The sequence below is a fragment of the Lingula anatina genome, chromosome 5, assembly GCF_051362555.1.
Source record: "Lingula anatina isolate TDL-2025a chromosome 5, LinAna3.0, whole genome shotgun sequence".
Taxonomy (NCBI): Eukaryota; Metazoa; Brachiopoda; class Lingulata; order Lingulida; family Lingulidae; genus Lingula; species Lingula anatina.
In genome coordinates, this window is record NC_141771.1 from 9,396,229 (window position 1) to 9,421,803 (window position 25,575).

The following is a 25,575-nucleotide window of genomic DNA, read 5'->3' on the forward strand; positions in this document are numbered from 1 at the left end:
CCTCTGTGTGATATCGCTATTTGCAGTGCGCAATGCTTGAGTTACAAGGCCCAGTAGCACCAGTGGCAGTTATATAGTGGTCATCAGCTGTGTATTTTAAAAATCACTTATTGCTAATAGATGGCTTTCATTTCATGGTGACACTCACACATGCAGATGGTTGGTGCTTTGGTCCTGATTCAATAAACAAGGACGTATATATGCATGCATACATATGAAGTTAAGAGCACATGCACGTATATCATGCATATGAATTTGTGCATGAAAAAGTACCTTTCATTGCACACATGACATGCATGTTCCTATCCATCAGTTGGTCTCCAGTAGTGATACAGTGTTCAGTAGTGTTTACAATCTTCTTAACTGTTGATCATATATGTCAACATGGAGATGGTGTAAAGGAGGGGGGGTCTTAGTACTAGAGGAAACCTAGGCTGTATTCCCAGAGCTTTTAGATCGATCTATCCCCGCGGGGAGTCTCACTAGATTACTGTTGGATAATCCGGCCTAAATGTCCGTCCCGCCTACTACAAGCTGTAAGGGGATAATTGACTTTCGTGTCTGCCCGGCTGACAGCTATTTAGCGTGAACCCCCAGGGAGTTAGGTTGATCTAAAGTAGATCGATCTAATCTCTGGGAATGGGGTCCTATTGTGGACTACCTGAAGACATTACACATAAAGTGTCCTGGCTGTGTTCACACAGGGGAAACTGCTCAGGCAGAAATTTAATCTTCTACTGTGATAATGTAACTATTACCTCAGATAACTAGGCTTTTTTTTTTTTTTTTTAATGGCTGTCTTTCTTTTATTTCCCTATACCCCACCTCAAATATGGATCTCTCTCTCTCTCTCTCTCTCTCTCTCTCTCTCTCTCTCTCTCTTTCAGACATCTGACAATGGGGCATGAAGTGCCAGGTGTGAACAACATTATCAACTTATCACTTCATTATCACATCAGGTGATAACAGCCCTATGAGTGCTGTATTGTTGATAACATGAAGACAGTCATAGTCATTATGACCATTGACATTGTAAGTCTAATAAGAGGAGTATTAGCAGCCATAGATGTAGGAAGCCATTACCATCATGTTATATGAAGCAGGGAGGGGAAATGGTACCATGGAATGATCACCTATTCTATTATGAGAGTGTAACATTTCTATATCTTTGCTGTGTAATTAAATAAAGAACTGGGAGATAAGCCATGACTCCCGATCTTCACTCTCTGTTTTGATGTGAAATGTAGCAGAAAGATAAAATATATATTAGAATAATTTCACTAATACATTAGTGAGAATGAGGTATAGAAATGCAGTCCTTGCATTACCATAATGAAAATATGAGCTTTTGATATAGACTCTTAAGAGTTTTTTTTTCTATAAAAGCTGACTTCTTAATCAGTGATAATTATTCTAGACAGTATAGTGATAATGTGTCATCAGTTCCTGTGTATATATAAAACCACTTCAGACATAAGCATTTCAAAAGTGGGCTTTTAGCACTGGAGGGCGAGGGATATTTATATACACAGCTTACTTTGTGCCAAATAAAAAGTGCCTAAAACAAGCTTGTATATTAAACTACTACAGTCCTGAGTATTTCAGAAGTAGGCACTTCAGCAGCAGAGGGTGGAGAATATCAGTTATACAGAGATCACTTTGTGCTGAATACAAAGCACCACACATCTAGAGAACACTCAAGTTCCCAAGAGGAAGAGATAGCCATTTATTCCAGGAGTAGCAGTGGCTTTCAAGAATTTGTGACACGTATGCTGACAGCTATCATCTATCGCAAGGTCTATTGCATCCAATATTCTGTGAATTGTGTGTAGTGTTCAAATTACTATTGACCTGTTGGTTCCAGGTCGTAGATTTTCTTGCTAGGTCAGTGAAATCTCTCTCTCTCTCTCTCTCTCTCTCTCTCTCTCTCTCTCTCTCTCTCTCTCTCTCAATGGTTCATTGTTTTTGTTGAAAATAAAAAGTGTATCTAAAACTTCAGAAAGTTGAAGCATCAAAGATTAGCCTGTATGCTTAAGCCTGAAACTGAAATGCTGTTTGTATTATAAACTTTTTGTCTCAAAAGCATTTGTCCATTTGTTGATGATGTTAGAAATGGAAAGCAATAAAAACACAATTCCATTTTGTGCATTGTGAACAGGCTCTAAAAACCTCCCACTAAAAAAAAACAGATGAAGTGCTTTATTGATGTTTTCACTCCAGCAATGCAAAAAGAGGTGTCAAATAAACTCAGCTGACCTTTCTATAATGGTATTAGATAGACATCCCCGTGGGACGTCAGCCCAGTCCCCTGTAGACATCAGAGGATGGTCTTGATAGCCTGAGAACATGTTTGTATTATTGAAAATGGTTGAAAATGCAATAATGGTGTGTGTGCTGTAATTGTACCACCAGCGTAGGCGCTGGCGGAACTCATGGTTTTAGTCCCGACCCGTATGTTCCGCCGGCTCCTGCGGCTCCGCCGCCAAGTCACCGTTACCGCTTCTCCTCCTAGACGGTAAGGGCCTCCATACCCATCTCTTGGATTTAGGTCACCTATAATCTCAACTCGTTCCACGTAAAATTTGGGCTTTGTCGGTATTGGGGTCTAGGTGTGGCACTCATTACAATGCACCCTTGTCCAAAAATGGCAAAATTAAATGCTAATTATCTCCCCTACGGAAGGAATTATGGGAAAAATTTCTACAGACAGTTTTCCAAAAGTCATATGTGTAGATTTCAAATATGCCCTTGGATTTGACCTTGGACCTTTATTTCAAGGTCAAACGGGCCAAAATTTTCAAAAAAACAAAATTTTTGCCGAAAAAAAATTTTTTTGCGCTCTTATTCAGACACCACACAGACTTAACTAATAATATTAATGGAAAGTGTTACCCTTCGGGTCATCTTTCATCTCCGTGAATTAGGGGTCAATTGGTGCATTTTCACGGGAGTAGCGGCCATAAGATATCAAAACTGAAAATTGTCTCTAATTCGGGAACCGTTAAAGCTAGACACCCATTCTTTTTTGCATTTTGTAGAGCATGTAAAGCCCAACACTGAGGGTGGTCTCCGTTTTTTTGTATTCCATATGGTTTTCGAGTTACGCTTTATCGAAAAGTCATATACTGGTGGTGAAAGCAAAATGTGCCGGCTTGGCAAAGCAGACAACTTGTGGTCAAAAATGACATTATTTCATCAAATTTGGACGTCTGGAACTTCAAAGCACCTCCCATTTCAAGAATTTTGACCAAAATGACCTTTTCTTTATCTTAATTAATTTTTTTCTGTAGGAAATTTATGGCACACTATGGTAACTCCAAAATTATACCATTTAGTCCCTTATATCTCCAAAACTAGCAGAGATAGGTCCATAGTTACTATTGAAGTTGAAAAGGAAGTCATATACTGGCAATCTAAATGTGACCTTAAAATTGACCTTTGACCTACTTTTCACCATGAACTGAACTTTGTAAATTTTGCGTCCCTTTTATCTCCAAAACTGGCAGAGATAGGTCCATAGTTACTATTGAACTTGAATAGGAAGTCATATACTGGCAATCTGAATGTGACCTTAAAATTGACCTTTGACCTACTTTTCACCATGAACTGAACTTTGCAAATTTTGTTTCCCTTTTATCTCCAAAACTGGCAGAGATAGGTCCATAGCTACTATTGAACTTGAATAGGAAGTCATATACTGGCAATCTACATGTGACCTTAAAATTGACCTTTGACCTACTTTTCACCATGAACTGAACTTTGTAAATTTTGCGTCCCTTTTATCTCCAAAACTGGCAGAGATAGGTCCATAGTTACTATTGAAGTTGAATGGGAAGTCATATACTGGCAATCTAAATGTGACCTTGAAATTGACCTTTGACCTACTTTTCACCATGAACTAACCTTTGCAAATTTTGTTTCCCTTTTATCTCCAAAACTGGCAGAGATAGGTCATTAGTTACTATTGAACTTGAATGGGAAGTCATATACTGGCAATCTAAATGTGACCTTGAAATTGACCTTTGACCTACTTTTCACCATGAACTAACCTTTGCAAATTTTGCTGCCCTTTTATCTCCAAAACTGGCAGAGATAGGACCATAGTTACTATTGAACTTGAATAGGAAGTCATATACTGGCAATCCAAATGTGACCTTGAAATTGACCTTTGACCTACTTTTCACCATGAACTGAACTTTGCAAATTTTGCTGCCCTTTTATCTCCAAATCTGGCAGAGATAGGTCCATAGTTACTATTGAACGTAGATAGGAAGTCATACACTGGCAATCTAAATGTGACCTTGAAATTGACCTTTGACCTACTTTTCACCATGAACTGATCTTTGCAAATTTTGCTTCCCTTTTATCTCCAAAACTGGCAGAGATAGGTCCAAAGTTACTATTGAAGTTGAATAGGAAGTCATATACTAGCAATCTAAATGTGACCTTAAAATTGACCTTTGACCTACTTTTCACCATGAACTGAACTCTGCTAATTTCTTTCTCTTTTAACTCCTAACCTGGCAGAGATAGGTCCATTGTTACTATTGAACTTGAATAGGAAGTCATATACTGGCAATCTAACTGTGAAATTGACCTTTGACCTACCTTTTGATGAACTTAACTTTGATTGTACCATTTTAAGTTATATATTTTTTTTTTGCATATTTTGAAAATTCTTGTTGATTGCATTTTTACAGCTTGTCAAGCAAAAGACTGGTGGCTGTGTCCCTTATTTTGTGTATGTGGGGGTCTATACAAATGCGCTTGCTCCAGCTGGTGGTACAATATTCGGAGGCGGTATCGCCTCTCTGATCCTCTAGTTATATGTGGATGGAAAGTGTGTGTTGCACGCTCAAATGTTACATCCATCTTTCTTCTGCTAAGGTGACCCTGGAGACTACTGCCCTCTATAGGGCACATTTCCACTCAAGTTGTGATGGTACAACTGGTACAACCTAGTATGTATGTCTTTGTGTGTATGTGTGTGTGTGTGTGTGTATGTATGTATGCGTGTGTGTGATTTCTCAATCTAATTCCTCTTTTTTTATTTACCAATATCATTGATATGGTCAACTCCAAATTTAGGTTACATCAGGACGGTTAGATTCCTATCATTAGAAATAATATGATAACTTGGTGTGAGATGTCTTGTGATAGCACTGGCCAAGTTAAACTGTCTCAACTAAAAAAAAAAAAATTGTTCAGAACTGATCCTTGTATGTCTTCAGTCACAAATATTAATTTTACAGAATGTAGCCAACTTATTTTTCAGTGTCTATTAAAAAAGCAAAGTTTGTCCTGGTTTAAATATATAATTAATGTTTAATAATTATTTTTCAGGTTTTATCACTGAGATCCTGATTGGAATGTTGACCTTCACCTGAAATGACCTTCACCTGAGGTGACCCAGATTTTGGCAGGAAACTGGAAATCCTCAGATTACAGCTGGAGGCGGCTACCCTACGCCTGATGCTTAGGGAAATTCCACTTTACCTGTGAGTTACTCAATGACATTTTATTTTCTGAAAAAAATTTAGTCACTTAAGTAAACATTGGCTGCTTGATGGAGGAGTCGTGCAGATTTTAAGGTGACATTTAAATTTATCCTGGGTGGGATTTAATGTAAGGTTTGGTTTGTAATGGAAGTGTTATGTTCAGTAAAGAAAATAGATGAACACAATGAGTATAATAATGAAACAGACTGTTTTCTTTCTTGACAACCATATTCTCAAAGTGAATTCATATGAAATTGTTCCCCATGGCTCTCTGAGCACACAGGTGTGATAACTTGCAGAGAACCAGAAACATGGTTTCCCATTTGGTGTATACTAGTAGTTCTAAGGCAAATGTGTCAAGTGAACTAATCGTTTAGAATTTGAGAATATTTACTTATGGTCATGGTCATAGCACAAAAAAAGGAAGAACAGTAACTTGTGTGTAAAGATGTAAATATATTTTTTATATAATTGACAACTGTTTAAAACTTTTCAGCAGATAAAAATTCTTCATTTTAAGGTATTTTTAGTGTGTGTGTATGTGTGTGTGTGTGTGTGTATTTGTAAATCATCTTTTGTGTGTATGCATGGTTGTATGTTTTGTATTTGTTCTGAATATACTAGGCCAACATAGGGCTTGTGTTTTTAAATTTTCATTTATGATCCAACTACCAAGCAAATGAACATTTTTGCTCATTTGTTCTGAATAATGAATTGTTAAAAAAAAGGAACTGGCAATCATTAACTGATGTGTGGGAAGGGAAGGCTTCGTTGACTGCTAGCCATTGTAATGAGGTGATTCTTCTTCTTTACGTTTAAGCTTTTTTATTATGATTCATGATAAGCTTTGATTGCTATCATTTAAGTGTTGGACCAGCACTTGATGGCAATGATATTGGGTAAACCACTTGGGGAAACAGGCAATCTTTTACCTCTCATGTCTCTGGTATTTCTAATATCAGTATTGATCAGGCTGTCATATGTGGAATATTGAGGAGTTCAGGAGCTTTCTCTTAGGGCTGAACTAGCTTGTGTGTGTGTGTGTGTGCATGCGTGCGTGCATATGCACACGTGTGTGTGTGTGTTTGTGAGTGTGGGTGCATGTGTTGGGTGTATAGAGAGAGACGGAATAGGGACAGATTTCATTGTCCTCACGTTTGCATTTTCATCTACACGTGAGATAAGTTTATATAGTACAGTGATACATGATAAACATTTATGAATGAAGAAAGATGTTTTGGAGAAAAAAATTTGAACAAAGTTGATCTACGATATTTCCAAATGTGAGGGTGATCTAAAACATATAATTTTTGAAAAATTGATGTATTTAATAGTTTTTTTTTATATATATTACCTTTAATTATTTTTTTTCTGTATTCATTTATTTGTTTGTTTGTTTGTTTATTCAAACTATGAATTTTTTAAAAAAGTAAATTTTAAAAAAGTTGGTGTGTGAATAAGCACTACTTACCTAAAAAAAAATTGTTGTCGTCACTGAAGTACAAACTTAAAGCAGTAACATCCATATCACAGGATGTAATTGAACAGTTAATTGATGTGTGGTTGAGTCTTGTGGTCAAATATTCGCAAGTAAAATAAACCATAAACACAAACCACTAGCTTCCACATCTGCCCACTGTGTGGCACCACTGACCACAGTTTTCAAAGTAAAATATATTAATTTATTTTTAATGAATTCTAACTCTTATTAGTCACAAAGGAAGGCTGTGACTTGCAAAAAAAATAAGGAAAAATATAAATAGGTACATTGAAACGAGACCTTTTTAACCACAGTGGTCCCACGTTATACCCTCATTTTTCTTCTGAAACACAAAGTTTGTAAAGAAAACAAAAATCCATTACTAGTAAGAAGAAATCATCTTGTCAGTAAGGACCATATTTTGCTTTGAATCCAACAACCACCTGTCATTAATACAACCTGGCTGCAGGTAAATGGTCATTTTGATACATTGATGAGGTTTTATGTGAAGTCCTCCAGGGCAGCAGCTGATTCATTCACGGTCTGTGTCCACCACCAACATTTATCAACTTGACAGAGAATTATCCAGGGTGAGAGAGAGATGCAGTATTAATGTCTGTCCAGACGTCCAGATACAGTTTCATTTTGTGATTACAGGTGACCATTGCTGTCCATGTTTGCCACGTGTCCAAACAAAGGGTCAGTGTTTTGCCTGTGGTCACTTCATTTTGCTGTCAGTTTTGTTTTTGAAGTCCAGTTTGACCATATAATTTGCTTGACTTGAGCCAGAAGCAATTTATTTTATCCAGTGTGACAAGTCACTGTGACTTTATTTTTGGTGTCACTGGAATCAGTTGATATGTTTAATCCTTTTGTGCCAGAGATGAGTATCACAACATTGAACAAATAGATAATAGGATAATAGGGTGTTTTCTCCCTTACCCCTTCTCTCTCTCTCTCTCTCTCTCTCTCTCTCTCTCTCTCTCTGCATCCATGTGAAAACTTATTTGTTGGTGTCGTGATCTAAGAAGTGTTTTTAGCAGTTAAGTGCTCTTGGATGGTATCCAGTCATATCTCTAGTACACACCTGTGACCTTCACAGACTCCACTCCACTAGTAAGTATGTTTATAACATCAAGTCTTTTCATATCTAAAAGAATGTCTACTCTTTTAGCTTTACAGCTGGATGAGGAGTTGGGGGGGGGGGGGATGGTAGAGGGAGTGTATTGTCTTGCTGAATTCTCATGTGAATCAATGGAATTATCCTTTTTTTTTTTTTTTTTTTTTTTTTGGGCAATAAGCAGAAAAAATGACTTAATCCAGCCGAACAGTTCACACAATATCCCAGATTAAAAAAAGATGTACATTTTTAGATGAGTAATTTCAGAAGTGAATTACAGTGCAACCTCACCTTGGCACTGTGATATGTGTGACCCCACCCACACAGCATGTTATTATATTAGAAATATGATCATATCTGTGACACGTCTCTGTGTTGTAGTCCAGGCTGTGGTGACACACACACACACACCTCGGGCTCTGCGTATCAGTGTGACAACACAGTCAGCACAAATTACGCTGCAGTCTCATACTGTTATGTGTTAGAGACTTAGGGTATTAAGTGTAGCCTGATCGCAGTGGTTTCACTTTAGTAAAAAATAATTTCAGTTTTCTTTAGATCTCATGAATTTCTGTAAAAAGTAAAAAAAAAGCTATAAATGTCACTCATTTTATCTTATTTTATTTAATTTATTTATTTATTTTATTTTATTTTTATTATTTTTTTTTTTTGGGGGGGGATCTGATTAAGGCCTGTGTCATGGGGATTTAAAGAGTTGCTTGGGGATCCAGAATCATACAGATGGAGGGTGTCTGTATGGTGGGGGGGGGGGGGGGGGGGGGGGAGGGGGTTAACTACCTTATTCCCAAAATTATCAATGAATCCTAGGACATCTCAAACAATTTTATAAAAAAATCATATTATCAAGCTTTCAAAAGGAGGGGATTTGTATCCGTACCCAGCACTCCTTCCCTCTTCCAACCACCTTAAAAGTTTAAATCTTCCCTAAAACAGGTGAGACATCAATACACCTAGGGAATTAATTCTGTATCATTTTCAAAACACACACAAAAAAAATGACTTTGAAGTTTCCAAGTTTATGACTCATAGTAAGCACTGTACTAATAGAACGTGGCACCAGGGGTGTGGTCAAAATTTATTTTTCAGAAACAAATCACAAAGAAGTTAAAAAGGGGAAAAAAAAGAGAAAAATGTAATTTATCAGCACTGAATTATTGCACCACAAAGAACTCATTTTCTTGAACATAATTGAAAAATTGAATTTATGAAAAATTATACTTGAAACCAGTGATATCAGTAGAGGCACTGACAGTCACGGTGTAATGCAGTATGGTATATAGTAGACTGTCTGTGACTGGGTAGTGTATTAATAAAAAGGGGCAGATTTTATCAGTCCGTCTTATCTCTGCGTCCAACAACGGGAGAAAAACACAACATTGATCTATTGAGGCTTGGCTGCAGCGAGCCGTGGTGGAGAGACACGCGGTCATTTCTTAAGGTGTTTCCACTTTATGTTTTTTTACTAATATTTTTTGAAATCTTGGTAATCCTGGACTTTGTGACACCTGGTATTGTTTCCGGATACACTGGATTGTATGGTAGAAGGTTAGTGAACTCAGAAGTATGACGTAGATTAAATAGCATTGTAGGATACATGCTTAACTGGTATACATGCCATCATTTCTTTATATTTATGTCGTCATTTATTATTATTATTATTTTTTTTTTTATGTGATAATGTGTTTGACCTAAAATTTTTAAGACTGTATATATAAGACAGACTAGAATTTGACTGAAAAAACTTGATCATTTATATATTTGTGGGAAATTAAGCTATGAAAGTTAAATAAATTCAAAGGAAATATCCTAATTAACTTTAAAAGACATTCATAACTTCTTCGTGGAATTGAGGGTCTGAGGGATTTAATAATTGTATAAAATCATGGTAACAATACTCAGTGTTCCCCCTGGCTTTCAAGCTCTGTGAGGTGGTAGGCAGTCCGCGATCCCAGCAATACTAGGGAGGTCCGGGGGCATGCCCCCCCGGAAAAATTTTTAAATCGAGGTGCAATTTGGTGCATTTTAGGGTATTTAGAACTGATTTTTTTTACATTTTATGTGGCACTGAATTGTCTTGTTTTAGATGTTTTGAGGAGTTAATTCAGTAATGACATAACAAAGGTTTGGACAAAATTTATTTTCCAGTCTGTGCATTCACTCAGTTTAGTCCTTTTCAGTTTATAGAACATACTCTTTCAAAAAAAAAAAAAGTTAATACTTTAAAAAAAAAAAAAAAAAGTTAACTACTTTAATACTTACAAGAAACGAGAAAAAGGGCTTACTACATTGAATTATTTTTAAATTGACCAAAAAGTTGATAAAATATGTTGTTTTTACCGTTTTCACATTCTTGTGAAAGTAACCGGTGAATTGACTTTGCGCAAAAGTTCTCTCTCTTGTCGTTCAGCGCAAAGCGACTCCCTCTACTAGTTATACGTAGTTTGAGATGTAATTTATAATCAACAACTTCAAACACCGTTAAATGAATTCTTCGGAATTAAAGAGATGAAAATCACACTTATCATCAATTTTAGTTCTTCCTTTATTCATTTATATGGTTCTATTCAGTCATCGAAATTCATATTCAATGCATAGGTTTCCACACGAAATACTGACGTGACCCAGTTTTACAACGCTACTGCTTTCACAAAACTCACCCGTAAATCAATAGAAAATCTTCTCCAAGTTTATAAAATCAACGAAGTCCACTTTATTTGCTCCTTTTTTTATCAGTGAATATTCGTAAACTATAAAAACAAACAACAGGCGGTCTGAATTTCGGAACATGAAGTGATAGAGAAAGCGTATTCTTGACACGTGATTAAATGGTGTCAAGAACAGTTGCCTCGTTTCGCTCTGTTTCTTATACTTCAAATAAGGCACAGAACTGCAAAAACGAGGCACTCACAGGGAGATAGTAACTGCTGGTTATTTTTAGGCATACGCGCATGCGTCTTTCCGTTACTACTAAATCAAGTGCTCAGAAGCATGGGATTATGTATGTTAACAGAAAATGCCATATAAATATAAAAATAAATATAATTTTCAGTTAGCATGAGTGAAAATATACTTTGTTGTTCCATATAGTCCAGCGAGGCGGTGCTTTTGACAAATTTCAGCGAGGCGCTTGCAAATATCATCGAGGCGGGCGCCTCGCTCATTTAAGTGCAGGGGAAACACTGATACTTAATGGTGAAAATGATTTATTTTGATTGAAAAAAAAACATGATGGCAAACCTTGGCCTAGAGAAGTGGGACAACAAAAATCGGACCATATTTTGGTATGTGGACAGGTGGCAATCATCATTACCCGTCCAGTTTTAACAATGACCGCCCTGTCCAGTGTGTGGTCTGACCGCAGTGGTCAAGATATTAAAATATGGTTGTTTACTTCATGTGCTATGTAATATGTATATCACGCCCATGTTTACTGGTCATCTTGTGAAGAAAAGACAAAGGGATTTGTCTAATTGGGTTGAATTTGTCAGTGGTAATGGTCATTTGGAGTGACCGATGGGTCAAGGTTGTTATTAACGGGTTGGTTATCGTAGTTAATTTTCATAAAGGTGTAAGCGTATCAAACCAATTAAAATATCTGCACTACGATATGGAAAAAATATATGCTAGGATCCAGAGTTTAAATTAGGGCAAGAAAGAGAAAACAAATTTATCAAAAAAAGAAATAAAATGTAAAATGTTGGAATTATTTAAGCACCAGGGACAGCATAGTGCAGCTTGCCACCCTGATAGAGGTGAATCAGAGTGTTGAAGACCCTCTCTGTTTGAGGATTGCAAAACAACTGCCATGATTCAGTGGCAGTAAAAACACACCTCTGTCATTACACGGGATTACAACAGATTGTGGTGCCTGGAAAAATACTGAAAAAATTAATGTTTGTATTCTATAGTAAGAGATTTATATTTATTATTGTGTTTACTAGTGTAGTCAAGATAAGGCAGTTGACATCAGCAATTCCCAGGCCTGTACCTGAAAAAATAAAATGAAAAAAAAAAAAAAGAAAAAAAAAACATGTTTGTAATCCATAGTAAGATATATATTGCATGTTCATTGTGAAGTTTATAGGCAAAAGATAAGATAGATGACATCAATTTTCTATATTGTTCTTTGCAAGATGAAAGCTTAGAAACAAATTAACCTGTCATTTCATTGAAAGCCCATCAGTTAAAATACAAAATTGTGTCTAATGATTCATTTTAAGGCACACTTCTAGCCAAATTGTGACAGCTTAAGTGAGGCATGTGAATACAGTTTCTAACCACAGGTAGTACGTCCAATTCCTCTGCCATCCCGCTCATCTCCAGTGTAACTAATAGTAAGGTAATATAGGTCCCAATAGGTTGGCACCTTATGGTAAAATACCATAATCACACTGTCTGCTGAGATAATATATGCTCTAAATTTAGCCATCTCAACCTAATGGGGCTATACGCGGAGCCGTTTGTCCTAAAGAGGGCGCTGGGGTAATAGTGGTTATTGAAGATAGCCTCGTTTTCGCGTCCGTGTAGAAATGGCTTTAGAGTATGGGAAGCAAACAGTGGCGAAGTTAAAACTTCAACTAGTTGAAAAAGGAGCCTCCACAAGAGGGAAGAAACAGGATTTGATAGAAAGGTTAGTGTATTTACTTATAAATATGTCAGTTGTATCACTAACATTGAAGGTTTCGCGCTCGAATCTTCCCGTAAAATATGGGTTTCTGTGTGAGCTACCTGTCAAAAGCCAGGTGTAAGCGGCGGCTAGTTCCGCTACTTATATGCCTAATTTATTACTATATTTCAAGAAAATAATATTGTCATTGCATATTTCCATATCTCGAGAATATAATGAAGGTATTTATGTTTAAAATATGTTTATTGTAGGCACTCCTAGTCGATAAAGGACCGTTCGTTTCAGTAATCAAATTTCGTGTACCAGGTCCGACATTTAACACGACTTGTGTCAACGCAAATTTTTAAGGGAGAAACAAGGCCTGATGCGTATTTTATGTCAATGACAGTTGACATAACTAAGTGTAGATGAGGTAGACAATCTAAACAGTGTTTGCCAAGAATGTTAGCATCGTTTTGTTAGCATCATTGTTTTTTTCACTCCCTCATAACCTTGCATTGATGTTGGTAGGTCACAGAGAAGGAAGTGGCATAACTTGAAAACAGAACTAGAGGCCAAAGTAAAAGTCTAGTGTGGCATGAAGAAAGATCATGGAGAATAACAGCATCGAGGTAGGTGTGCAAACGAAAATAAGTTTGCTAGTTTTTTACTTGTCCAAATGTCTTGTATCAATGTCATGTCATACAATGTCATGTAGCTTGAGCTACTATGTACCTGTAGTTGCATTATAGTACAGAAATACACGTTGTGAGATGATATATCATGGTTTGAAGGTCACAATTTAATGCTATGAATGTACAATTTCATTTTGCATTTGAAATACAAATTGAAAAGAACAGTAAAAAAACAAAATCTCATTAATTTAATTTTATTTTTTAGGTTTGGTGATATTTTGAACGCAACCGAAAGACGAGACAAGGGCAAATTATGCCAGTCACTCTTGTTTACCCATGAAATCAATACTCCATATTTCTTAAATTTTAAAGGCATATAGTCGTCAACAATGTCACGTTCTGGCTAAATGTTCATTTCACTGAGCTGGAAAAACAAAGTTGATCCATGTGCTTTTTATTTCTGACACCGTTGTTACCGATAGCTTGAAACTGTCAAAATGCATAATGGTCAAAAAACATTGGTCCTCTGGTGACAAACATTTGAAATTCAAGCGGTGAGCTGCTGGTCCAAGGCAATTGAAAAACAACATGAAGTGTTCAAATGACTGAATCCAGTTAGATACTGGACAGCCTTTGCATTTTGCTGGTACAGCATGATGCTTTCTCTTGTGTCTGATGATGTAATGATATCACACTGGGAAGCTGTACTTTCTTTTTGGCTCTCACCAGGACAGTCTTCATGTTTGTCTTCCACTGCTTCATCTGCTCGAGACTCAACCTATAGGATACAACAAAAAATAAATACATAAGTTAATAAATTACTCAAAGTAAAATACTTCATGTATTAATTTTAATTGTGTTTAAACACATAAAATTGGTGTAGATGACAGAAATGACGCAGATCTGACTGCCTCTTGTCCTGTTTAGTCCGTCTCTTGTATTTTTAGTATTTACACAGATAATTATACAAATAAAAATAAACATTTTATTTATAAATCTGTTATTATATCATGTGTTATATTTACCTCCATGAATACAATCAGGAGCTGTTAGTAGGCCTACTGTCACCGGATCTAATACTTTGCAGCTTTTAGCTAGACAGCTGATGATGGTACGTCTTTCACTTTATTAAATGGGAATATGGATGGTATCGTTCCTGGCTTCAGTCTTTTTCTCTTATCTGCAAAAGGAGTGCACATAACGATTATTAATACAATAAAAATCAAGTTGCCTTAATTTGAAAACGTGGCCTTTAAAAAAACTCATGGATTAAATCACATAAAAACGAAGAAATAATTGTATTGGTTGGTCGGGGTTGGCCCGGGCTCGGTAGCTTAGTCGGTAGAGTGTTTTCTCCCCCCAAATCGCTACATAATGTTAGGTGAAGAATGTCTTAAAATTAACATTCTAAGCACGTTACACGATATAATTACTTAAACATCGATAACAAAGACCTAATGAATAAGTTGACAAACTCATTATTAATACTAAAAGCGACAATAACAAGTACAACTTACGTAGAAGTGTAATCTTCCTCACGAAAGTGGAGGAAACAGACTTTGTCATGTGCCTTTGGTTTCCATAGTGTTTTTGATGTAGAATCAACCCTCCTGATGGCAACTTTCCACTGGTAACTTAGCTTTGTGTCTTTCGGAAAGAATGACCTCCTGTTGACGATGTACATTCCCGAACACAACAGTATCCTGGCATTATTTAGAGCGATATTTACAGCGTCAGATTAAAAATGAAACTGCAACCACACGAGAAAGTACGCGCATGCGCAAAAGTACCCCAACTAAAACACGCGCGCCACCCAGTGGTGAAAAAAACTGATAGCCCCATTGGAAATGCATCCCTCTTCTGATTTTAGGTCTAAAGATGTGTTTCTTGTCAATTTGGTGCAACATGGAAGTTTATTTGAAGGTACAGGACTAAATTCAATTTCATAATGGATGGATAGGATATCAAAGGGGTTAGGGTTGCTGTTGAGAGATGAGCTAAACAAAATCATCTGAGATGAGTCTGGTAAAGCTAGGCTAGCCCAGCTATAATGGAAATGCGACCACAGTTTTGTCCATGCTGGTCAGCATTTTGTCCCGAGTCACTGACCACAGCTGGACAGATTGCATGATGGAGGGATATTACACTGATGAAGTTACACATTTAGTTTTTTTGCTGGGGCACTGGTTTAGATCTGTAGATATGTTAAGGAATGTAGAATGTGTATTATGTGAGGGCATTTTTACAGTTAAGTGAGCAGAACATGTGCATGTATAGTAAGAGATGTATTCTGGGTTTGGTGATGCCCTTCTCTTTATATCCTACTGAGACACGGATCTTTCCATTTTAACTTCAAAATATCACAACTCAAAAAAAGATCTCTTGCTTTCTCTTTCTCTCTCTCTTTCTCATTTGTTTTTGGTGTCATTGTAATACGCAAAATATTTGTCATCTTAAGTAGTGACTTTCGGCAAATTTCCAATTTTTGGAAAGCCAGAAATTAAATATCACTAACCTAGGTGGCCCCTGGTCCCCTCACCATATTATTGTCCAACTTTTTCATTGAATGACGCTCTCATCTCTATTTGAGGAGAGGAGATAGAAGATACCAGTATGAATATTGCATTTTAGTATCACTTTTGGTGACATTGTCAACTGTCTCTGGTGTCACAAAATATGAGTCACCCATCGCTGTCACCCAGTATCCCCCTGCTCCCCCCCCCCTTTTCATGTCCACTACCCTCACTGACCCTGGTGACAAGTGGTCATTTGTGAGTCATGGTGCCTCTGGCCATCCCTCTCTGTGTGGAGTCAGCAGGCAGGGGGAGATAAACTGACCTGGTATATATTTATACAGGTATATTATACAGAATGGCTAATTTGGGCAGTCCTTTAATTAGAGAGAGAGAGAGAGATGACCATTAACTTAATGATCATCCCTGTCTCTCCATCCAGCTCTGAGTCCTCGGTGACAACAAGAAGGGGGAGATTGACTGTACTGAATATATTTGTATGTTAGATGGTAAATGGAGCTCTGAATCATCTCTCTCTCTCTCTCTCACTGTATGTGTACAAAGTCACATTGCCTGCTACTCATGGGAACAGTAAGACCAGGGACACTGGGCTGGGCACTTCTGGTTGTGGGGAAACAGGGCCTCCCACACTTGACATAGGGACTTTTATTGAAAGATAAAACTGTCAAGTTTGAAGTGTCTGCTAAAGATTGGTGTGGTTTATCTGGTGTTCACAGGTGGGTGATGTTGGAGACGTCTGATATTGATATCTGCTAAAACTATAATAATGTTCAGCAAACATTTTGAGATTGAAATCTAACTGCCAAGCTATTTCTTTTATCAGCGATATATGATGGTGTACTAGTAGGTTGAAGTATTTGAAGTTAGCTGCTTTATGTAGTTATCTTTTTGATAGATGGTGCCAGGAGGTATTACAGTGAGATAACGGAAAATGTTGAAAGATATGACTTGATGTTTCAAGATATCATAACAGCCAAAATTTATCTGGATATCAAGAATGTTTTACAGTAGCTATATTTAACTTTTTTTGTATATTATTATCTTTAATGGTGATAATGTTGTTTTCTTTGATATCTGTCCACATATATAGAGGACAGATCTGTCAATTTCTCACAAAATTTTACTAGTGTTGGTTGGATTGAGAGAGAGAGAGAGAGAAAGCGAAAGAGTATAGTGTATTGGTGTGTCCCCAGTGGAAGTGTAAAATTGAAAGTAAACAGCAATGAGTAAGTGCAAACTTGAGTTCACATGCTGCTACCACTCACATTTAAACAACACTCCTGGCAATTACTAAACATGTTATTATAGTGATATGATGGTATCTGATGAAACACTGTCACCGAATAGTTGAGTAAGGAAATTGAAGTTTCAAGCACAGTAACTAAATTTGTGTCTATTAAATAGCACTCCTAGTGGTACATAGAATATGTTGGTGCAATGAGTGTCCTGAAACTAAACTCCAATAATGATGATGTGTATTATATATTTACACCATGATATTACTGTTAGGTACAGTAACGATTTATTGCCAAAGGTGCGCTGTCTCATAAATCGGGAGAGGGTTGGCCATGTTGTGGTTCATCCCTCATTGGTTTAGTTTAGATATATATTAAATATATATTAGTTTTAGAATGTGTCATTACATTTATAACAAGGACATGACTTGTACTTAAACAACCTGTACTCAGTTATGATATAAAGTTTCAATATATATGTCTGAGGTGTGCTGACTGATAGGGATGGTGGGGAGTGACCCAGATATAGGTCAACTCTGTGTTATCATCAATTTGAAATATATACACGTTAAAGGTAACGTTGTGAGAAGAGAAGGTATTTTTACAGCAGTAACTGTTAAAATGGACATGTTAACAATGGTAAAAGAAGAAGTCAAATATTCACACATAATGAAAATGTCAAAAAAAAATGGCTGTGAACTTTAAATGCTGCATCATGGCATTGATTTAGTTTTATATTTTACTAGCAGAATAACTTGATTTTATTCCGTTACTTTCATTTTGTTTAAAGGTATTGTTAAGTGTTCTTAATACAGAGACAAAAAATTAATGAATTACCACAGTGAACTCAATTTCAGATGTGTCCACAACGTGATGATGAGCATTAGGTATATAAAGAACACGTTAGCTATTAGCACATATAATACATTAAGCATACAGTGGTGAAAGTTAAGGATATATTTTTGGGATTATAGCCATAAGCTGATTGTGAAAATTTTGTAAAGCTTTATATTTTTAACTTTCTTTTAACCTACAGTATCATATTTTTCCACAGGTCCAGGGAAGCTGCAAGGAAAGAACAAAATATGAAAAATTAAATCTCCAGAACGAGAAGACTATCTGAGTTATACAACTAAACTCATTTGCAGTTAAGATGCAAAACTGACTCAGAAGAAGAAAACCAAAGCCACATTTCTTAATTTTAAGCAACGAAAATGTATTAGTTCTCAGAAAGGAAGAGGGAACTAAACTGTAATTACTTGATATCCAACACATAATCAGGATGATGAATTAATGCACCACCAGATTTAAGGACTAATATTAACAGTGCAGCATTTGTCTGTTGAAAATATATTATAAAAGATGGCTTCCACGATCAGCACGCCTTCGGGTCCCAATACCAGCGACCTGCCATATTTGTCGCAGTTGACCTCCCAGATGACCCCAGCGCTGACAACGGTCAGTGAGGACCCTCCACTGGTCGTCAATAGATGTGATATTGTCTACAAGTACGACGTAGCTCCAGCCACGATATGTGCTGTCTGTTTTGTGTTTGGGGTCCTGTATGCATTTCTAGGTAAGTTTTATTAATTTTTTCCTATTAATATTTGAAAAACTTGACTTCTTTAAAGGTCCATTTATTGAATTTAAAAGTACAAATTGTGACATGCTAGCACACATGAATATGTTTTACAGATATCATGGAGTATATTTTCCAACTTTCAGGTTACCGTTTCTTCAAGGCCATCATGTTCATGACAGGCTTCATATTCGGCAGTGTATTAACATATGTTCTCCTGGATGAGCACAGTCAGTTACCCACCGAGGCAAACGCTGGGATTGCCGTGGGCGTAGGGGTACTTCTTGGACTCATTACTATGCTAGTACAATACGTAGGACTCTTTGCAACAGGATTTACCTTTGGATTATTCCTCGCAACAATATTTCTAGTCATTTTAGAACTTTTTTACCATCCGTCCACGAAATGGATTAGTATTGGAGTTTTATTCATTCTTGGAGTAGTGTTTGCTCTGTTAGCGCTAAAATTCCAAAAATCCATGACAGTTTTAGGGACTTCGTTATTCGGAGGTGCTCTGATGTTTATCTGCTTGGATTATTATGCTGAACTGTTCATCATGTCAATGCATATATTAAATGTCCTGAAGGTGGAGCCAGAAGCTCAAGACAGGCTCTGCTGGTTCAGCTGGGTTATTGCAGGCGTATGGCTGCTGATATTTGTGCTGGGTGTGGTGATACAGTGGAAGCTGACATCAAAGGGCTGTGATCACAGGGATGGTAAGTATCATGGTCAGGCGTGAATGTTGTTGAAGAGGCACAGATGAGATTTAAGCCTGATTTTTCTAAGATCTTTAAGTACATGCTGTTATTTTGAACTTGCAGAGTTAGGTGATGACTTAACTAAAAATTCAGTGGTGGGAAGCAAGCTTGTGTGGAGAGAGAACGAGAGAGATAGACTGGATGAAAAGAGTGAGGATGATGAGAAGTAGAGAAAGGTTCTTTATTTCCTCTTAGGCTGTCTTATATATGGTGTAAGGAACATGCATGCACACACACACACACACACACACATACACTAATTATCCCTTCTCTTCTGAAGATCAAAGCAATTTCTGGAAAGTCAATCTCAGGGATATGAAGACATTAAGGCAAACTACCAGTCACTTAGATGTCAAGTTATTTGTCTCTTTGAGGCAGATTACATCAATTCCAGCTCTGATTGCCAAAGCTAAAATAGCCTTCATCTCCGGTGTCTCTCACCCCATTTGGTGAGAGTATGTTCACATAAAGCCTTGATGGATTGTGTCTGAAATGGTCTCAATGACAGGCAGTACGTACACAGCATGGCATATTGGAGATGGCTTTTAGCCTGGTGTGTGTGCATGTGCGTGCATGCTTGTGTGTGAAAGAGAGAGAGAGAGAGTGCTAGAGAGAGAGATGAGTTGTGGGGAGGGGAAACCATAGATAGCCTGTACTACTACAATAATGATATCTGACAAAATAAATCATAAGGACCAGTGGGTTGAGCTCTGTCTCTAGATCAAGCAGATGTGTGAATATGGCCAAAGTCTCGCCCACTGCCTTATGAAAAACATTTTAGTCAATACATTAAATCTGCCCGGACAGTTTTTGAGGGAAATGTTAACTTGGGACGTAAATGTCAATTTTAAGAGGGTTTTGATAGTAAATGCTATCTTTCATCTGTTATGTCATGTGTGAAGACACTAGCTGTGTTAGTTGGTTAAAATAGCACAGGAGATTTTTGATAAATGTCATTTTCATTTGCATACTTATATGTATCTAATGGCATAGGTACTGTGGGACAGATTTTTTGTATTACAAGGAATGATAAAATTTTCTTTTAATTTGCTTATTTGAATTTTGCATTTATATTTTACATTTTGAAATGCAATCAGTTATAATGATGAAAGTAGAAAATTAATGCTTAAGTGTAAGCTGCATACCAGTGACTTATATTTTAATTGTGGAATGAGATGGAAGGCAGTAAAAGTGAAGTGTATAGGAATAAACTGATCTAATACACAATTACAATTAATTGTTGAGCAAGGGAGGTATTTTAAGTAAATTGATCATGCCCATTAATTATTACAGTGAAAATAAGATCAAAGAAACATAGGAAAGTAAACCTCCAAAAGATTCGTTCCCGGGAGAAAGAATACCGCTCTGAGGAAGATCCCAACACCAGGTACCGCCACTTGTACCAGATACGACGCAGCAATGGGGATGTCATATCTCGGGTAAGTTGTCTGAAACAAATACAAATTTTAAAGGTGCTAAATTTGTCTTACACCTTTTTCAGGATAGGATTAAGAAATCTTTAAACAAAGAAATATTTAATACTTAGTACTTATATTTCTTTGAAAGGATTATAAGGGTGATGCATGTCTGTACAGAGCACTTCAGGTTTTTTAAACGTGTTGGTGGAACCTGTGATACATTATGTCGACTATGGTCACTGAAAATTCTTATTCTTTATTTACACATTTTGATCTTTGTTTCCAGAGCATTATAGATCACATCCACCCAAAAATGTCTCCCACAACACACAAACTGACCAGTGATGATGACCATCCGCCATATGGAGTGACCAACCTTGAACTGACCAATAAGTCGGAACAAGATCGGCCTTTCGGGATGACCCCTGACATTGAGAGTGCCAATACCACACTGACACAGGTGGCTCCTGAAGGTCAAAGTTGAAAGGTCACAATGATGTCAGGTTGAAGGTTGACCAATCAGTAAACTTCACTGTGTCAATAATAGGGTCAAAGATGAAAGTTCATGACAGATGTCGTGTGATTTTGAAGTGACCAATCAGGGATGAGTCAAAGATTGCTGTGTTCACACTGAGCTGTATTGGGGGAATATTGCCCTCAGGGAGGAAGTATTTCCCTGCAATCCATGTAACCCAGACCCAACTGATCTTGAATTGCACAGTTGATGGTAAACACGTATGGGGTAATGTCCATTTCTTCTAAAGGAGGCAATTCCTTCTTGATTATGTTCTCATGCAGACATCAGTTTGAAAGTCAAGCAGAGGAATCTTGGAATGATTCAGATGAAAATGAGGCAAGAGCCAAAAAGCATACATCAAAGAGAGACCAGTCAAAACCACATGTACTTCTTGTGTGGTTTTCATTTGATATAATGTGAACACAACTGGTTATATGAAGCAAAAACTGAACTAGAATGAAAATGAACGGCAATAAAAGTTGACTTCAAGGAATACCCAGTCACAGACATGTTCATTTTCTAAAATAAACAAGTGAAACTTATCACAGAAGAAAATGGGTCATTTGATGTCAAACAACAATGAAATATGAGAAACTGCGGGCATTCAAAATGTCCAGTCAAAGGCAAATACTAACAGAACTGGGAGATGATATCTTGTCACAGGGAGAGCTAATTTAGTCAGAGACATGTGTTCCAGTGAAATTCCTCCCACAGTGCAGAGAGCTTTTCATATAAACGCTCAATTGAAATGGCTCTTGATTCCTATTACTGTGTGATGAAAAGGGGCAAAAGAACATGGAGAAATGGAGAGGTATTTCCCAATTAACTGACTTATTGATTTGCTGCTAGCCATGCCTTTCTGCAAGTGAATTCATACAAACACACAAACCCTTAATATGGTGGTCTTAGAATAAAAAAGGGCAAGAAATATATAACATATTGGACTTCTCATCACATATTGTATGTAGCGTGTTCATAAAACCACTTTGAGATGTTTTTAGTCATATTTTCATTGATTTGATGATTATTTTATACCTTTGGTTTTAAATTAGCTTAAGTATAGCTACTTGCAATGAATGAAACCAGGATAATATGAATAGAAAACGTGTCAGTCTTTGGAATTAGATTGTGCTGGATGAAAAGTGGTTTGAAAGAAAATTACAAGTCTTTGTTGACTTATTGACTTGGTATTTACTGTGATTCAAGAAGATAAAGGGATTCCATCCATATATTGACTAAGTAGAAATAAGTAGATGTCACAAGTATTTAGGTGGTGAGAAACTGCGGTGATAAATGAATATGAGCTCAGTATTTGAAAGGAGAGCGAGAGAATGAATAAGATTGAGTCTTGTGAAAGTATTTGTAGATTTTTTTTTTTTTTTTTTTTTTTTTTTTTTTCATTGGCACTTTTTGCAGGTTGAATAATGGAGTTGAAACTGAAAATTGTATCATTCTGGGACATTGACTTCATTGTATAAAACCTCTGAACACATGAAATGTTGGCAAAAATAACTTGCTGTCAAATGGAAGTAGTTTGTTGGTGACACAACAGCCACACAATATTATTGACATGCACTCTGTGTCTGGGCTTAAATTGCCAAAGCTTTTACAGGAAATACCAGCTTTGCCAATACTTAATGTGAAGCAATTCTTAATGGAAATGGTTTAACATTGGCTTGGCCCATGTTTACAAGGGTCAGTATCGATGTGCCACAGAAACACATGCCAGGTATTGATGAATCTGAAAGAGGGTTTACACATTTGGATTGGAGCTGTACACGGACCAGGTGTGCTGTAAATCCCAGTGTTCAGAAAGTAGTGCTGAACTGATGAGGAATAGAGTGTTATTATGTGGAAGGTAACTGTGTCGGGTGTTATTGGACCTGTGTATGGTCACTCTCAGGCACTAAATCTGAACAAAGCTAATATTAATTTTCTTTCCCCAAAACTCTTTTGAAGTAGTACCTTGATAAAAGGACAAATTTGGAAAGTCTGAAAAGAGATTTGGATGCATGCCATAAACAGCTTTTGTGTGTAATATAAAATGATGACCCTGAAAGAAAAAAAAAAGCATTGGAATAAAGCAGACATGTCCAATTTGCGAGCAGTTGCAAAAACAATGTACCTTTAGTGAGAAAAGAGCCCATACTTGAAACCGGTAGCTGCTGAACTGTGTACAGGAAACTATACATTTTTATTAGTGAATCTGTAAATTGTTCTCTTTATGGCATACATCTGATCCAAGACTTAATCTTCTCTATGGCCCCATTCAGAATAGGGGACTTACTAGTTCGAGGATCAAATATGGCGACCCACTTCAAAGCATGCCGTCTAATCGGCTAATAGACAATGAATAGATTTCCCTTGGGGAAGTATTCAAGTGGGTCGGCCATATTTGGCCCTCGAACTAGTTAGTCCCCTATCCTGAATGGGGCCTATAACGATTACAGCAATTTACCTTGACTAGTTAAATTTATAAGAAAATCATCTTCCAAATATTAATGCTCATTCAATAAAAGAGAGGCTTACGGTTTTAACACAGTTGTTTAGGTTTTTAGTGGATTTTGTTTAAAATATCAGTATTTTCATGTTTTGATCTCATTTTATAAGTGAACATTTTAGTATCAATAAGATAATTTTCATTTGTACTTGAATTGATCAGTCTGAATATTTTATGATTTCATGTATTTTAAGGGGTTGGAAGAAAGATTTTAGATACACTCATAGTCTGGTTAATGATAACAAGTTACAAGCTGGAACAATACTATATAAAGATTGACAGCTTATGAAACCTGATGAAACCAGGTGAACTTACATCTGTTTATACGATGCATTTGAATGGCTGTACAAGTTTTATGATTTTTCTAGTATTGTATATAAAATGAATTCCCAGGAAAGTACAATTGGAAGAGAAAGCAGTGGAGTGGCATTGGAAGATGTATATATTGTTCTTTTTAGTCATTATTGTGCAAATACAGTTAAACTGTATCTCATTGTGTAGTTTGACTTACAGTCCATGCCTTAACTCACTGCATCAGTGCTTAAAGTCATTTTTTTACATTGAATAAATGTATTAAGAGAGATAATGTGTTGTTTTTGTGATGTCCAAAATTTTAAAAAAGACATTGCTACAACTATGTCTAATAAAATTTGTAATTAAACTGCATTCCAGTTAATGATACAATACATTTCCTAGTAGACTTTCATAAAAATATATTTTATCACAATTATAGTAATTTGCTTGAAAATAAGAAATACAAACATCTGAAACAGTATAATAGTTTTTCCTCCAATTTTTTTTTTTTTTTTTTTTTTTTTTTTACCTACAGTGTCTGCACTTTGGCACCAAAACTAAGTATTGTGGAATTTTCTAAGTGCCAGAATTGAAAACTTGGCTGTATCAGTTGTTCTTGTGACAGTGTCAAGGAGGAATGTGTTAGGTGTGCCAAGGTTTATTTTGGATTTCCTCTAACACAATCACAACATATCTTCACATGTGCTTTACTTGTTGCAATCAGGATTTTAAAAACATGATTTGAAATACTCTTTATTAATTTATTTTCTATGCTGGCACATGATTTCAAATTCTATGCTGGCAAACTGTGTAAAACTAAACAAGATCCTATTCATTTTTAAGTATCATACTTCTTTCCAGGTACTTTCCTTGCATGTTTTAACCTTCCCTTTGATTGCTATTTCCTTCAACAGTCAAGTTTTTTTTTTTTTTTTTTTTTTTTTTTTTTTTTTTTTTTTTTGTAGAAACATTTAGTATTTAAACATTCTTAATTTTTTATAAATGGATCTAATGAAAAAAGACATAACATTATATTTTCTTGATGTAGATCTTTGTAATGTGAAATCCAAAACCCCAGGAGACATTCAATTTTGAAATTAATGGGTTTCAAAGCCCCCCCCCCCCCCCCCCCACCTTTATTTCTTTGGCATACATATAGTCAGCTTTTCTTCAGCGTATCACTTACTGTGCATGTGCTCTCTTAATTCTATTTTGTTTGACCTAGTTACCTAAATATATCATTAGTTGAACAAAGAGATTAACAAAGACAACTAGCAAATTATACTCAAGTGTTGTGTGCTGCCAACCATTAAGTATAGTAGCGTGTCCTGGCATAAAACACAATGGCATTGCGTGTGCTTTAATCCACAAGGCATCCTT

The 25,575-nt window shown here is 36.5% G+C and overlaps 1 protein-coding gene and 2 long non-coding RNA genes across 8 annotated transcripts in view; 2 read left to right on the forward strand and 1 right to left on the reverse strand.

The window, feature by feature from the left end:
• LOC106181099 (transmembrane protein 198) overlaps positions 1-24,487 on the forward strand; it is a 44,902-nt gene extending 20,415 nt beyond the window's left edge. For 4 of the 6 annotated variants that reach the window (XM_013565377.2, XM_087012537.1, XM_087012535.1 and 1 more), the window contains 5 exons: positions 5,344-5,498; positions 18,184-18,705; positions 18,855-19,424; positions 20,760-20,905; positions 21,171-24,487. In XM_013565377.2, the coding sequence (XP_013420831.2) occupies positions 18,492-18,705; positions 18,855-19,424; positions 20,760-20,905; positions 21,171-21,368 (1,128 nt within the window). In that variant the 5' untranslated portion in view covers positions 5,344-5,498; positions 18,184-18,491 and the 3' untranslated portion in view covers positions 21,369-24,487. Of the gene's footprint in view, positions 1-5,343; positions 5,499-9,512; positions 9,665-16,424; positions 16,611-18,183; positions 18,706-18,854; positions 19,425-20,759; positions 20,906-21,170 lie in introns of those variants that run through there. The other 2 variants (XM_087012538.1, XM_013565379.2) reach the window with 2 other exon arrangements.
• On the forward strand, positions 12,554-14,361 carry LOC106165469 (uncharacterized). Its single transcript, XR_001238706.2, has 3 exons — positions 12,554-12,749; positions 13,257-13,357; positions 13,626-14,361. It is a non-coding gene; the product is annotated as an uncharacterized LOC106165469 (long non-coding RNA).
• Positions 13,507-15,181, reverse strand: LOC106165468 (uncharacterized). The gene is made up of 3 exons (XR_001238705.2): positions 14,878-15,181; positions 14,386-14,540; positions 13,507-14,138 (listed from the first exon to the last, which is right to left on the reverse strand). It is a non-coding gene; the product is annotated as an uncharacterized LOC106165468 (long non-coding RNA).
• Positions 24,488-25,575: the final 1,088 nt, after the last annotated feature.